At 37.6% G+C, this 12,959-nt stretch overlaps 1 protein-coding gene across 1 annotated transcript; it reads right to left on the bottom strand.

Moving 5' to 3' along the window:
• Window positions 1-3,645: 3,645 nt before the first annotated feature.
• UPP1 (uridine phosphorylase 1) lies at window positions 3,646-11,726 on the bottom strand. Its single transcript, XM_062499958.1, has 7 exons — window positions 11,668-11,726; window positions 9,291-9,408; window positions 8,629-8,787; window positions 7,489-7,603; window positions 6,821-7,030; window positions 5,245-5,391; window positions 3,646-3,785 (listed from the first exon to the last, which is right to left on the bottom strand). Exons 1-7 carry the CDS (start codon window positions 11,718-11,720, stop codon window positions 3,646-3,648), a joined length of 942 nt encoding a protein of 313 aa, XP_062355942.1. The 5' UTR covers window positions 11,721-11,726.
• Window positions 11,727-12,959: the final 1,233 nt, after the last annotated feature.

Below are 12,959 nucleotides of genomic sequence, written 5' to 3'. Positions count from 1 at the left end.
AGTGACATCAAATCACAGCCTTCTTGTATTCAGGTGTAGCACACAGATCCAACCCCCAAAGCCCAATTTGCTGCTTTGGTTTTCCTTTTCCTGTCTTGTTAATGGAAATTAGACACCCCTGATTCAACCTGTTTCAATATAAGCATTTTATTTAGGAGTACATATTGAGATCTCAACTTGAAAAAAATCCAGCTCTGTTACACAATGCACTGTGTAAAAATGCACTGAAAATGCACTGAAAATCCTTTACAAAGAAGAATATTAAAAACATATGTTGCTTCTTACATGTATATATTTTCAAGAAATACTGAAATTATCAAATTATTTCACGTGTGTTTTAAAGGACATTTTAAAAACATTTGTTGTCTAACCACTTCTGGATATAGGTCATTCCAAAATGTTCCTTTTCAGGATTTCTCACACCTTCCATTAAAGAAAATCCTTCTCCGAAATACATCAAGATACCAAAAATAAAAATCCACTCCTTCAAGTCACTATCTGAGTTACTGCTCTTTCTCAGTCTCTTTTGTTTAAAACCACTGCATTATGATCTCTACCTTTTCTTTAACAAATGGTAGGAGTAGGACAGAACGTCATGAATCAAAAAACAAACCATTTGTAGAAACCACTTTTTCTCCCTTCCTGCTTCTACTCTGTTCATATCTTCTGTCTTCCTTCTTTGCTTTTATCCCTTGTGATCCCCAGATTAAAAGGATTGTACATTATTTTGCACAGGATGGCACAGAGAAACACAGCAGGCCCTTGATTTGAAATTGGTTTCTGGAATTTGCAGGATTTGTAAATCTACTAGGAGAAACTGAATTATGTAATATTGAATATATATGTAACACCATATATGTTTTTAAAATATCACCACTCCAAATCCTGATTGGTATTCTACAGAAAGAATGAGAATGGCTAATATTGAACAACTGACTTGCATATAAATCCTGTAAATATTGTATAACGCTCCGTAAAACTTAGAGGAAGGCAACTTCTCAGCCGGATGCACACAAGTGACTCATTTCTTTATCTCTCTGTCCAATTGTAGTCAAAAGAGAAAATACAACTGTTCTAATCAGGGTAACATTCTGCAAGTTTCCTCTGAGGTTACGAAAGGTATTCTATTGCATGTCAGATGTGTCTGTAGAGTGACCTCTTGCATCAGGAATACAGCATCAGAGGATGGGGGACAGCAGAAACAGGATACTTGAAATCCTTTGGCTTCTAATTTTAAGCTTTCTTATGCCCCTTCACTCCATCTGGTGGGAAGCACAGAAGTAAATCTTTTAGCAGAAAGAAATGTGCAGTATCCTAAAGAACAGTGGGAAGGAGGAAGGACATACAGGCAAAAAGTGAACGGCTCGTCTTTCAAAGGCTTCTGCCAAGGTCTTGGCCATTGATTTAACACAACAGTTGCCTCACCCAATGAATGCATGACTCTTAGCTCCAGCTTGGCCAGGCCACAAAACCATTTATATTTTAGCCTCTAGCACATAAGAGTTTTCATATTAATTCTCAGAACAGAAGTGCCTACATTATTTGACTGTAAATACAAAAGCTTTTTGTTATCATTTGACAGCACACAGTGTTAAAATAATTCCAGAAATTCTTTTCAACAAGTTTCCAGATTCATTTTGTCCTTCCTTTAAAAAGATAAATCACATCATTTTAGATTCATACGTTCAGGCAACTGCAGTAATATGCTTCCATAGAGCTTCAAAAGTCACATTAGGTTTTTGTTTTCTAGGAAAAGCACTTTTTCTTCTCTTTAGGTACTTCTTATTAAGTATTTCTTATACAACAGCAAAATGTCTCCTCCAAACCCATACTGGTTTGGTATAAGACTTCTTTCACCACAGACTGCAGAACTCACTGAAGTGATTTTGTGTTTATCTCCTTGTTACTCTTTTGAGAACATGATCTTGAAGAAAAAAGATGTGCTTTGTTGCATGCTTCCCAAAGGACCTCACAAACTTCATACAATGCCTCGGCAAGTACCAAGCGTAGCTAAACACAGATTTTCTTTTTTCCTTTTTCTTTTTTTTTAATAAAGGAGAAACTGTTCAAACAAAATGTGGAGCCATTCCCATCTCTCTACTTCTCTTAAGCTTAGGGAAAAAAATATTTTCTCTGAAAACGTACCTTCACTGTATATCCTGAGCATAAATGAGAAATATGTGTTTAAAACTAAAAGAAGGCTAAATCGTAACTTTCTAAAAGTTACTAATATATTTTCCAGCTAAAAATGTCGTCAAATTTAAGGAGACTGATCCTCATTGGCAGTTTTCTGTTTATGAGTCACCCTTCCTTTTTTAATGTTTTCATCGCATTGCTTCCAGTCTCTGTCACTTGGTGACTGTGCCTACTACAAACTTCACTCTCTTGCCTTTCTAACGCCTGTGCTTTTTAACAGCATTGCAGACTATAATCCTCACAAAGACAATCTCATTTTGCTGGGTCAGCCACAGCTGTTCTGTGAGAACTTATTCAGAGTTATTGACCTGTGGCCCCTGCTAAGAATGAACCCTCCCCCAGTGCAGTAGAAAGAAGGAAAAAAAATAAAATAAAAAATTAAAAAACAGAGAAACACATATTCTTTAACTGACCACATATTTACATTCAAACCAAAGCAGCAAAGCAGGAAGGAATATGATTCAAAGAAAAAAAAAATAGGAAAAAAAAACAGTCCTATGCTAGTGGAAAAAACTACACTTGCAGAAGGGGTTTTGATGTCATGTGCCACTAAGAGGTATACTCCAGTTCTTCAGAAGAACTGGTAGCCATTGCAACAGTGAATGTTACATCCTGAGAATGGAGATGAATGCTGATTTAAAAAAAAAAGAAAAGTAGCAAAGTAAAAGCAAGAAAATAAAATGGCTACCATAATACAGGCATGTGAACATGTGCCTCTCCAGTATGCCTTCGGTTCCTCTTCACAAGCAGGAGTCTCGCTTCAGCAAAAGATTGCTAGTACTTCAGTGCAAAATTACTTGGTGTCATTCCTGGGTATTGGTTCAATTGTTTAGATAAAATATTGCTCGATCAGTATCTAGGCAGTACTGATATTCAACAGCTCATCGTCAAGTCCTTAATGCTTAGAAAATTCAGTCCCACACTTTGCAATTTCATTAAATTTTAATATATGAAAATAGTATTGTTTATTTGTCAAAGTCTGCAAAAAAAACCTTCATTCACTTTAAGTTTTCTTTACAAGTAAAGCAACAAGGTCAATTATAACTTACACAATTTTTTTACAACAAGAAAATAATTCAAATTTTTAAGTTAATTTGCTGGTATGCACGTACTTGGCAATAAAGTTTGGTTTTCTCTGTAGCTTTTCTTTTAGAGCAGGCATAAATAAAGCTTTTTCATGTATTATCACAGGCTTGTCCTTCACAACAGATCCACTTTTCAATTCACAGAAAAGTGAGTTTTATATCCAGCAGTGCATAACTAAACAAAACTTAACTGAAGTCCATTCAGCACATTCAGTTCCCAAAGAACAGTGACATAAATGATTAATTTCCACTGACACACGGAATGCTGCAAGTTATTCTGAGGCAAAAGACCTGTAATGCGCAGAAGTAATAATCATGACTGGATCTGTACAAAGGCCTTTTCCTTCTCTAAAACATGGATATTTCATACTTTCCCAAGACTTTTCTTAATGAAATATCCCACTAACTTCTGCGGCCTCTGCTGGTACTCCACAAGGACATCGTGTGAGCTGCTGATTTGATCCCCTTCGAGCCGATTCAGAAGAGTGACACACACTACAGCAGCTAGAAATTAAAAGACAGTATTAGTTAGGAATGACACTCTTGCACTTTCCAGTCCAAAAGTATAAGCATTTGAACAAACCACTAAAAGAATGGAAATACAAGAGAAAACAAACCCGAGAAAAAGTGTGCAGTACCATGAGATGCTAGGGGGTTAGGATGCTGTGGATGATACAAGGTGGAAACACTTTAAGGGAACTGCTCGCTGCACTGATAAAGCCAGAGCTCTCGGGCAGCTGCAGACACTTATTGTTATATCATGATTCCTATGTTTTCCTTGATAGGAAGTATATTTCACAAGGACCCAGGACATGACTGGTAGGAAGCGACCTGACACTGTTCTAGCAGAACTAGTTACAGTCCTCCCAGAGTGCCTGTGCTGTAGGTGCCATCCCTCAGGAAGCAGCAGATAAGCTGCATCCACAGTCACAGACAGGGAACACGGCAAGCACATGAGGACCCCAAGGATCATGTCAGGTTCATATGCTGCCTTTCAGTAATCAGAGCCCCAAAGGCAAAACCCCTCCTTTCACTCATGCCCAGGTCTATCACTGAACCCTATAACTCTGCTCTGTCTGGGGTTTCTGCCAGTGGCATTTTGCAGAGCACAAACAGTAAACACACATTACAGACCTACAAAGCAGAGACAACAAAAGGCCTCCTGAATTGCTCAGGGATAGTACTGGCTTTTAATCCCTTTCAAGTCTGTAAGAACTGAGTCTGTTTGATATAACCATTGGCCTTTTGGTTTATATTTCATCATTTTGACCTCCTTGAGCTTAAAGGAGTTTGAGAAACATCTGTATTTTAAATCAGCATATTCCTTGTTAAGGAAAGTGAGAGAAGACAATTAATACGATAAGAAGAAAGACATTGTATTACATTATTTGTAATTGACCTTTTTTACTTAGCATACATAAAAAAAATAATTCATTTTATGATTTGGAGTGGTTTTTTCATGATGCTACTAAAAATCCTAAACTGTTTAAGAATCATAGTCTTAAGTTTACAGAAAACAATTATGTGTTCCATTTCATATGAAAGTATAGCAACTGAGTACAGTTACATATCTATAGATCTGAGAACCACCTGATGCTTAAACTAAGTAGTTGTTTTCTGTAAACTTCAAAAGCTAACTGGAGAAAATAAATTAATGTCACAGGGTATTTAGGTACTTTAATGATTTACATGGTTGCCATGGGCTGGAATAGCAAATGACGGAAGTAAACAGTGTAAAAACTGTGTGAGGAATTATGAGAAGTTGTGACACAACTGACACAACTAAAAAATTTCATAGCAACAAAATTAAAAGCAGAAATGTCTTTATATACATATATATATATATATATATATATATATATATATAAAAGTATGTTAACATTCTTTTGCAGTTTTTAGCCACAAACCGCCTGCAATACAGAAGATTTCCTATAGCCTGGATAAAGTGACTAAGTTAGTTTACCTTTGACACCGCTGAGATTACACATTGCAGCAAATACAGAAGACTCCATCTCTATGTTTCTGACACCAGACTCATAAGCATTCTTCAAGTATTGCAGCTTTTCTTCTTCATCATACAAGCAGATTGCTCCATCCAACCTGCCCTGTCCTAGAAAGTAATTTTGTAGAACATTTCAGAGTGATGACATCACAGAACAAATTCAGTTTTGAAAACATCCAGTTACTACAGTTTCCTCCATAGAATGTTCAGCTTTTACTACTGCTCTTTATTTTTGTGCATGAGACAAATAGGACAAAGTGATTACTAGCTATTGCTAGAGCACATACATATTATTTGCATTCTTTATAATGAATCATGGTAATTTAGTCTTCTTCAGCTTCAATTCCCAAATTCATAAAAAATGTACATAGTATATTCCCATACATACAACAAGTATCAAAATTCCACAAGAATCTTTAAGGAATGAAACATTTTTAATAAGTTTACTCACTGTCTAAAAAGACCAACAGGCTTAAAAATGCTATCCTGTTTCTTTCTTAAACGGATTAACATTGTATTACTTACAGACTTTCCAAGGTAAGAGATTTAGAGTGTCTTAAGCTAACTAGCTAATATTATTTTAAATTTTGAGAAAAGTTTTACTCAAATTATTCAAGAATATCACCTACAGATAAGACAGCAGCAAGTTAAGTACTGCAGAGTTGAATTACACTGTATTTTACTCAGTATCTTCTTGGGTTTGGGAGATGTACTTCTAAATTAATGTCCTTGATCCCATTCTCAGCTTTTGCTGTATGAACTGAAAGCATCCCTGACACTTTTTTAGTGTTGCCTGCACCTGTGGTTGGTGCCTGAGATGCAGGAACTGACACTGTGTGCTTCTGCCCAAGCTGGAGCACTCCGATGAAGATCATTTGTCACCTACTCAGCAACAGACAGAGAAAGTGGGATCAGGTGCCACTCCCAGGTGTCAGTCTGTTCTCAGAAGGTTTGAAAGGTGTTTCTGAATGAACATCCAGATGTGGGAGATCAGAAAAGCACCTGAATGCCTGTATGTTTATCCAAAGTAGGCCTTGCATGTTTGTATCTCCTACGTAACAGCACTGACACAACTCAGCAAAATATTATCTTTGGTTGTCTGATCACAAACTGAAACAAGTTCCAACCCTTTTTTTCAAAAAATATTTACTCTAGGTACTTAACCAGTGCAAAGAAAACCAATCCTAAACAAGTCACAAATAATTCCCACTCCTCTAAGCCCCTAGGATGCTTCAAAAAACCACATAAATGTTGTGACAAATATACCTGACAGATACATGAGAAGTACATAGTAGGTTATATGTACTTCAGAGGATCTATCAAAGCTGGGGAAAAATATTCACGAAATTAAAACTTTGATACAGCAAACTGCTAAGTACAAAGCTTGATTTTACATAGATGAAAAATAGGTTGAGATTTCTGAGACAAGCCAGAGTAGGGCATGCATTCTGTGAACTGGAAGCCTAATGTTAATATATTTAATATTTATCTATTGCTGCTTACCAACACTCTTCTGTTAGTCTATCTCCAGCCTTACCTTCATAAAAATCCAAAGTGCACATGGTGTTTCCAATGACTGTATTGAACTGACCAATTTCTTTACTGCACTGCATCAGCTCCTTAGCCAGCTGTTCATCCAGGTTAGTGCTGCGAATTACTGTCTTTCCCAGAACAACCTGTTCCAACTGAGGTTTGAAGGTGGCATCTACAGACTGCCTAGTTATAACCACTGAGCCTGGCTCCAGACCTGCAACAAAACGAAACAGATATATCTTCACAATGCAGTTAACAAGTGTTCTCCAGACACATAAAACATACATCTTCACCCAACCCTACTTCTTTTAAAATTGGCAGTTTTGCCTCTGAATCAACTAAGAGAATTTTTTGCCTATGCCTAGCTGCTTCAGTTTATTATTATAAATAATTTCTGAATGAATGAAATTTTTCCTTTTTCACTTCTTTCTTATATTTTCAATACAGGACAGGAACGTCCTTCTTCTCACATTGTCAGATTTCTAAGTGCATTTTCCCTATGCAAAAGCAGATGTTGCCTTGTAATTTCAAAATTACAGAAGAAAAATAACACATCTCCTGTGGAAAACTGTTCTGACCATTAATCTTACATGCAGAGAGATGATTTATTCTCCTGCAAGGATACTTTGGTTTGCAGAAAGAAAGAAAGAAGGAAAGAAAGAGGGGAAATACCTATTCCACCAGAGGTGCCAATGCGAATGATGGTTATGTCAGAACACTTGGCATGATACAACAGTTTGATCAGCTCGTGCAACATGATTGAAATAGAAGGAATGCCCATACCGTGCTGAAAATGAAACACAAATTAATACTCCACATTCACATAGACAACCCAAAATACATATGGAAGAAGCAGCTGAACATTATCTTCTCCCTGATATTTTTTTCACAAAGGCCACCTAACTCACTCCCACAAAATCCCCAGCCTCTGGGCCTTCAGAAGGATACTGAGAGGACAAATACACATACATGGGAGTCTATAAAAATAGACTCCCACTAGCTTTGAAAGACTTGTTGATGAAATGCAGTATTTCTAAAATCACGAATTACAGAACATTGACATTCTCCAAAGTATAAAGAGTGTCCTTTCCCAATAGCTGACCTAATGCACTTTATCATGGAGCATTTCCTAAACACAAGAAAAACCCCACTCTGAGTTTTCACCAACCTGAAGTGCTAATGAATAGTTAAGCTATTTTTTTTTCCAAACACAGACACTGTGGTTTAGTCTTGGCATTCAGCAAATAGAAGTCCACATTAGCTTGCACAATATTGTGATAATTACAGCTCCCAAGAAAGGGTGCAAAATAATACTACAGTTTTGCAATTGAAGCATGTAATTCTATTACAAATTAAAGCTACAAATTTCTTTAAAATGCATACATGGGTTGGCAGCACCAGTCCTATGGAATGCTACTCTTAAGCACATTTGACAGTGCCATTGCAGATACATAGCTCTGAGTGTGATACAGACATTTTTTCCAATACCCCACATGCACCAAGTGACTTTTTCCCCCATTTTTCAGGGTAGAGAACAGGGATGAGGCAACAGTAACTGCTCAAAAAAAAATCTATTAGAGTATTCCTGCAACACATCAGTGGTACACTGAGGAAAAGGAAGCAAGAAGGAGCAAAAGTATTGGACATTTTCCCTCTTAAAAAAGGGCTAAAATGTAATCCTTAATTCTGCACTGTTTTTAGCAGCCTGATTCATACTGCGAAGTATTTAAAAGAAACATGCACTGAAATTTTCTGCTTTGAACAGCATCAAAACAGAACTGTGCCCCGTGTCAGACCAGGGGAAGTACTTACACTGACGGACAGAACGGGCCCCACTTTGTACATCGCATAGCGGTCGGTGCCCGCGCAGATGTTGGGGTAGTCACACCCGGGGCTCCCGAGCCCCAGCTCCTCTGCTATGTAGGAGATAAAAGCTTTCATCCGGGAAGGACTTCCTCCAACACACACAAACTGGGGCGGACAGAGTTCAACAAAACAAAAGCCATTGTGTGATTCCATATGTCAGAGAACATGCAAAGAACAACATGAACATGCAAACAACTTCAGTTAGCACAGATTTATCCCCAGCTGTGGTGCTTCTCATAATCATTCTAAAATGCCATGAAGAAGGATTATGGGAAAAAACTCAGCTGTCTATACAGCAATCAAATGCCTTCACCCTGTGTAAGCTGATGAAAGACAAATATTGACATGAAGACACAACAAACAGAAGCTGTATTTGAATAGAGCCTATGGCATTTGCCTTTTTTACTGAATGAAAAGAGACAGAGAAAAACAATTACCCCCAGCTTTGTTGAATACCAAAAGTGACAAGAACCCACAAAATATTTCCCCTTTTGCATGTACTCCTTAATCACTGGTAGGCTGACACATTTAGTCTTATTCTGAAGACAGCTACATTTTCACCTTCTGCAGAAAAGCGCAGGCTTTCTGAATGAAGCAAAGCATCTTACCTTTACATCCCCAAATAACGTTGGAAAATCATGGGTACCGGTCCCAAGAGCAAAATGGTACAGGATGTCTTCTTTCATCTTCTCTAGGTGAGGGTTGCAGAGATGAATAAAATTCTCTCTGCCAAGACAGAAGCATTGTGAAACATATAGAAATATACAAACCCCTACATTGAACAGATGAAAATTCTTCAAAGTCAAGCAGTCAAAAGTTGGGAAATGCCACATGTACAAATGCCTTATTTCCATTCCTTGTACATTGTATCAAAGAAACACTAAATTTCATAACTGCTTTACATCTTATAAAATATCACATATGACACTTCATATTCCATTCATCACACAGAATGAAATTGCTGAAGAAAAGCCCAGATGTTCAGATGCACTTGCAACAGTGAAACCTTTATCTTAAAAAGTATTAAAGATGGGACCAAGAGTGGGTCTTTATGGTGAGCAAAATAGTGGTATCAGGACCAGGGAAAAGCCCACCATATTACAGAGGTAATCTATAACAAAGCTGAAAAGCAAACCTGACCTCTGCTGTGACTGAAACTCCACCAGCCACCTGAGAAGGATGGGATGATTTGGGCTTTATGGAGAAGCACAAACTAGATTTCTGGCAATTTGTCTTACTCTGTCATATAGACAGGAGGAACAAAAATACCCATGGTGTGAAGCTGATAACAAGGGTACAGAGATCTGAAATAAGAAAAAGAAAAGTGGAAATCTGAAGCAAGGAGAAAACCTTAGAAGTAGAAAAACAAAATTAAAAAAAAAAAAAGAAAGGAAGAGGTAAAAAAGATTCACTTCTTCCTAAGTGCTTCTTGTAAAGAAATTATACATCTTAAAAGAAAAATAAAAATTAATTTGTCTGAAGAGACAGGAAATGACAGGACAAGGAGGGAAACCTGAACTACTTGGCCTGTGGGATCACCTTCATGGAAAATTCAGTAGTGGACTAACTAAACAAACTTCTGCCTTCTGTGTTTGATGTTTTAAATTCAATTGAAACAGGTAGGAAAGACTCAATCAGTACAAGCTTAAGCAGAACATTGGCCAGTACTTCAAAGTAATTTCTGAGAGATGGAATCAAGCAGTAAATAGCTTCCAGACACAAGAAGATGACTTAATAGCTTAATGAAAACTCAGTGGAGGCATAGCATGGCTCAGCAAATTCAAACTGCTTTGTCAGAGGAGACAAAGAAAATAGTTCACTCGGACTTCATTCAAAAAAATCATTAGGACAACTCAGGAACAACTCTGAAGCCCAAACAGAGTGTTTGGCACTATTTTAGATGGTCTGGGCCACTAGGTTATCTTGTCTGCCTTCTAATGCCTCTCCAGAAAGGCACCACTTTCCCGCAACTCCTACACCTTATCTGCCTGTGGAGGATAAAGGAAGCCTACAGTGGCCAAGATGCCCATGCAGAGGTCACTGAACTGTGCCTCAGAATGCAAATAGTAACAACCAAGATATCATTTGAAATCATTTTACAATCTGTCCTCAGGTGAGCAAAAAAAAATTATTTCCTTCTTCATGAGAGCACTGGCAATAAAAGCTTCTCTCCAGGAAATAAATCCGGAAAAGGCGAGGCCTCTATTAAAAGTGCAAGGAAATTCATGTAGTATGTGCCAACACCACCGTCCTCATGCCTGGCCAAAACACAGCCTCCTTCCTCATCAGTATCTATATTCCACCCTTTTCACCTCGCACCCCACCAACAGCACTCTCTGACCCACCACCTCAACAAGAGAGGGGCCATTATCAACTTGCTCAATGTAACTGCACATCTGATTGTAGACTTGGACCCTGGGGTAAAAATGAGCAATAAAAACTAGCATATTGTTATGTGTACATAGGACCAATGCCATGGATTTACAGGAGAGGCAAAGTTTGCTTGATAAAAATCCTTGATATGCAAAGCTCAGGAGCAGAAAAATTACTTCCCCAAAGTAAAGCACCTACGGCTTCTAAGGGTGTAAGTAAAATATGAATCCAAACACTAAACAGGCATGTAGCAGGTTTTAGTAAAATAAGATTAAAGTAAGGATTAGAGAAACACACTGAAATATTTGTTTGAACTCTTGAAGCAGCAACCGAAGTCAACATTTCAGCAGTTCATTGGATTAAAATAAAAATAAATAAAAACATCACCCTGCTTTGAAAAATTCACTTTTGAGAGAAGTTCAAATGGCTAGCCAGCAAAGTTGTTTGTTTAGGTGTGGTAGAGCAATAAAGCATCTAATTGTCAAAAGAGCTGCTACTGGATACTTAGCATTATTATCATAAACTTTATCATAAACTAAATGAGTGTGTAATGAGTTTGGGGAAGAAGTTTAAATGTAAACTTGGACAAAATAACTAATTTCTCAATCTTACTTTGAAGCCTGTCCATCATCAGTTTTCTTCTCATTTGAAGAACCAGGAGCCATGAATGCCTTATACCTAGAATTATATTTTTTTAAAAAAATATATATAAGTGCATCAGAATAGTCCCATCAGTCAAGCTGGAAGCATTAACAGAGAGAAACCTTCTATATTGATGATAACTACCATGAATATTAAATTTTCCAAATAATCTAGCTACATTACAGCTTTTATAACTGGAGCAAAAGGAGCAAAATGAGCATCTACAATTCTACAACTGAGCAACACCACTTTCAAAGCCCTCAAGCCTAAATTAACTCCTTGTTATTGCAACCCCCACTTCACCACTACCTCTGTTCGGTGGTAGGAACAACTGCAGCTCCACCAGCCACAGAGAGGCAAGTGGCATTGCTAACTAACTCACCCTTTTTCTTCCGTGCCTCTCACACCAACAGTGACTGCCAAACCAGCTTCAGTCCCTTTCCACCTTTGGCTCCAAAAGGTCTCCAAAGCTCAGCTCTAGCTGTCAGACGCCTGAAACCTGAGTCCAGGAAGCATCTTACTCATAATATCCTCATTAAACTCCTCCTACTGACCTTAAGAGCACTTCCAGCATAAAGCAAGGAGCATGAAACTGAAACATGACTTCAGAAAGCCACAGCTCTCCAGTTTACCATCTATGCTGAATACCATTTTTTCTGATCCATTACCTTAATCTATACACAAAACCCCTTCCTTTCTGCATTCTTCATTACATTCAAATAGGCAAATGTATCACTGAGGCTTTCATGCTGGACTGAGGACAGAATTATAATTGTAGAATGATTAATTTTTTATTATTTCCAGAAGTGACTAAGACTACGTGCCGAAGCTGGTGCTTTCTGGGAATGCCCTTATGGGAAGTATTGAATCATAAAGTTTTGCTCTACCTTCCATTAAGAAGGGCCTGACAGCACAGAGATTATAACAGAGACAGGACTGTAATCCTCAAAAACCCCAGGATTACCCCACAAGGAAACAGAAAGGAATCGGTTTTGCAACAGAATTACCTTGTGTGTGAATTTCTAATGAAGCACACAACCTAAGAAAATAAACAAGATACCTGCCTGTTAAAAGCCACTGAATAATGGAAATGTATTAAAATTTACAAGGGCAATTAGTTTTCTTCATTTAAAATATCAACCTTTATTAAGTAGACCCAAACTTCACGTGTACTAGGTGTATTAAATATATACAACCATCTATGTTTAAGGAGGCGAAGTATAAAATTTGTATCTATAATCAACTACACATCCTTATGTTGG

The sequence above is a fragment of the Cinclus cinclus genome, chromosome 1 (genome assembly GCF_963662255.1).
Source record: "Cinclus cinclus chromosome 1, bCinCin1.1, whole genome shotgun sequence".
NCBI classification, from domain to species: domain Eukaryota; kingdom Metazoa; phylum Chordata; class Aves; order Passeriformes; family Cinclidae; genus Cinclus; species Cinclus cinclus.
The sequence above is the reverse complement of the archived record's forward strand: the minus strand, read 5'-3'. Positions and strand labels throughout refer to the sequence as shown.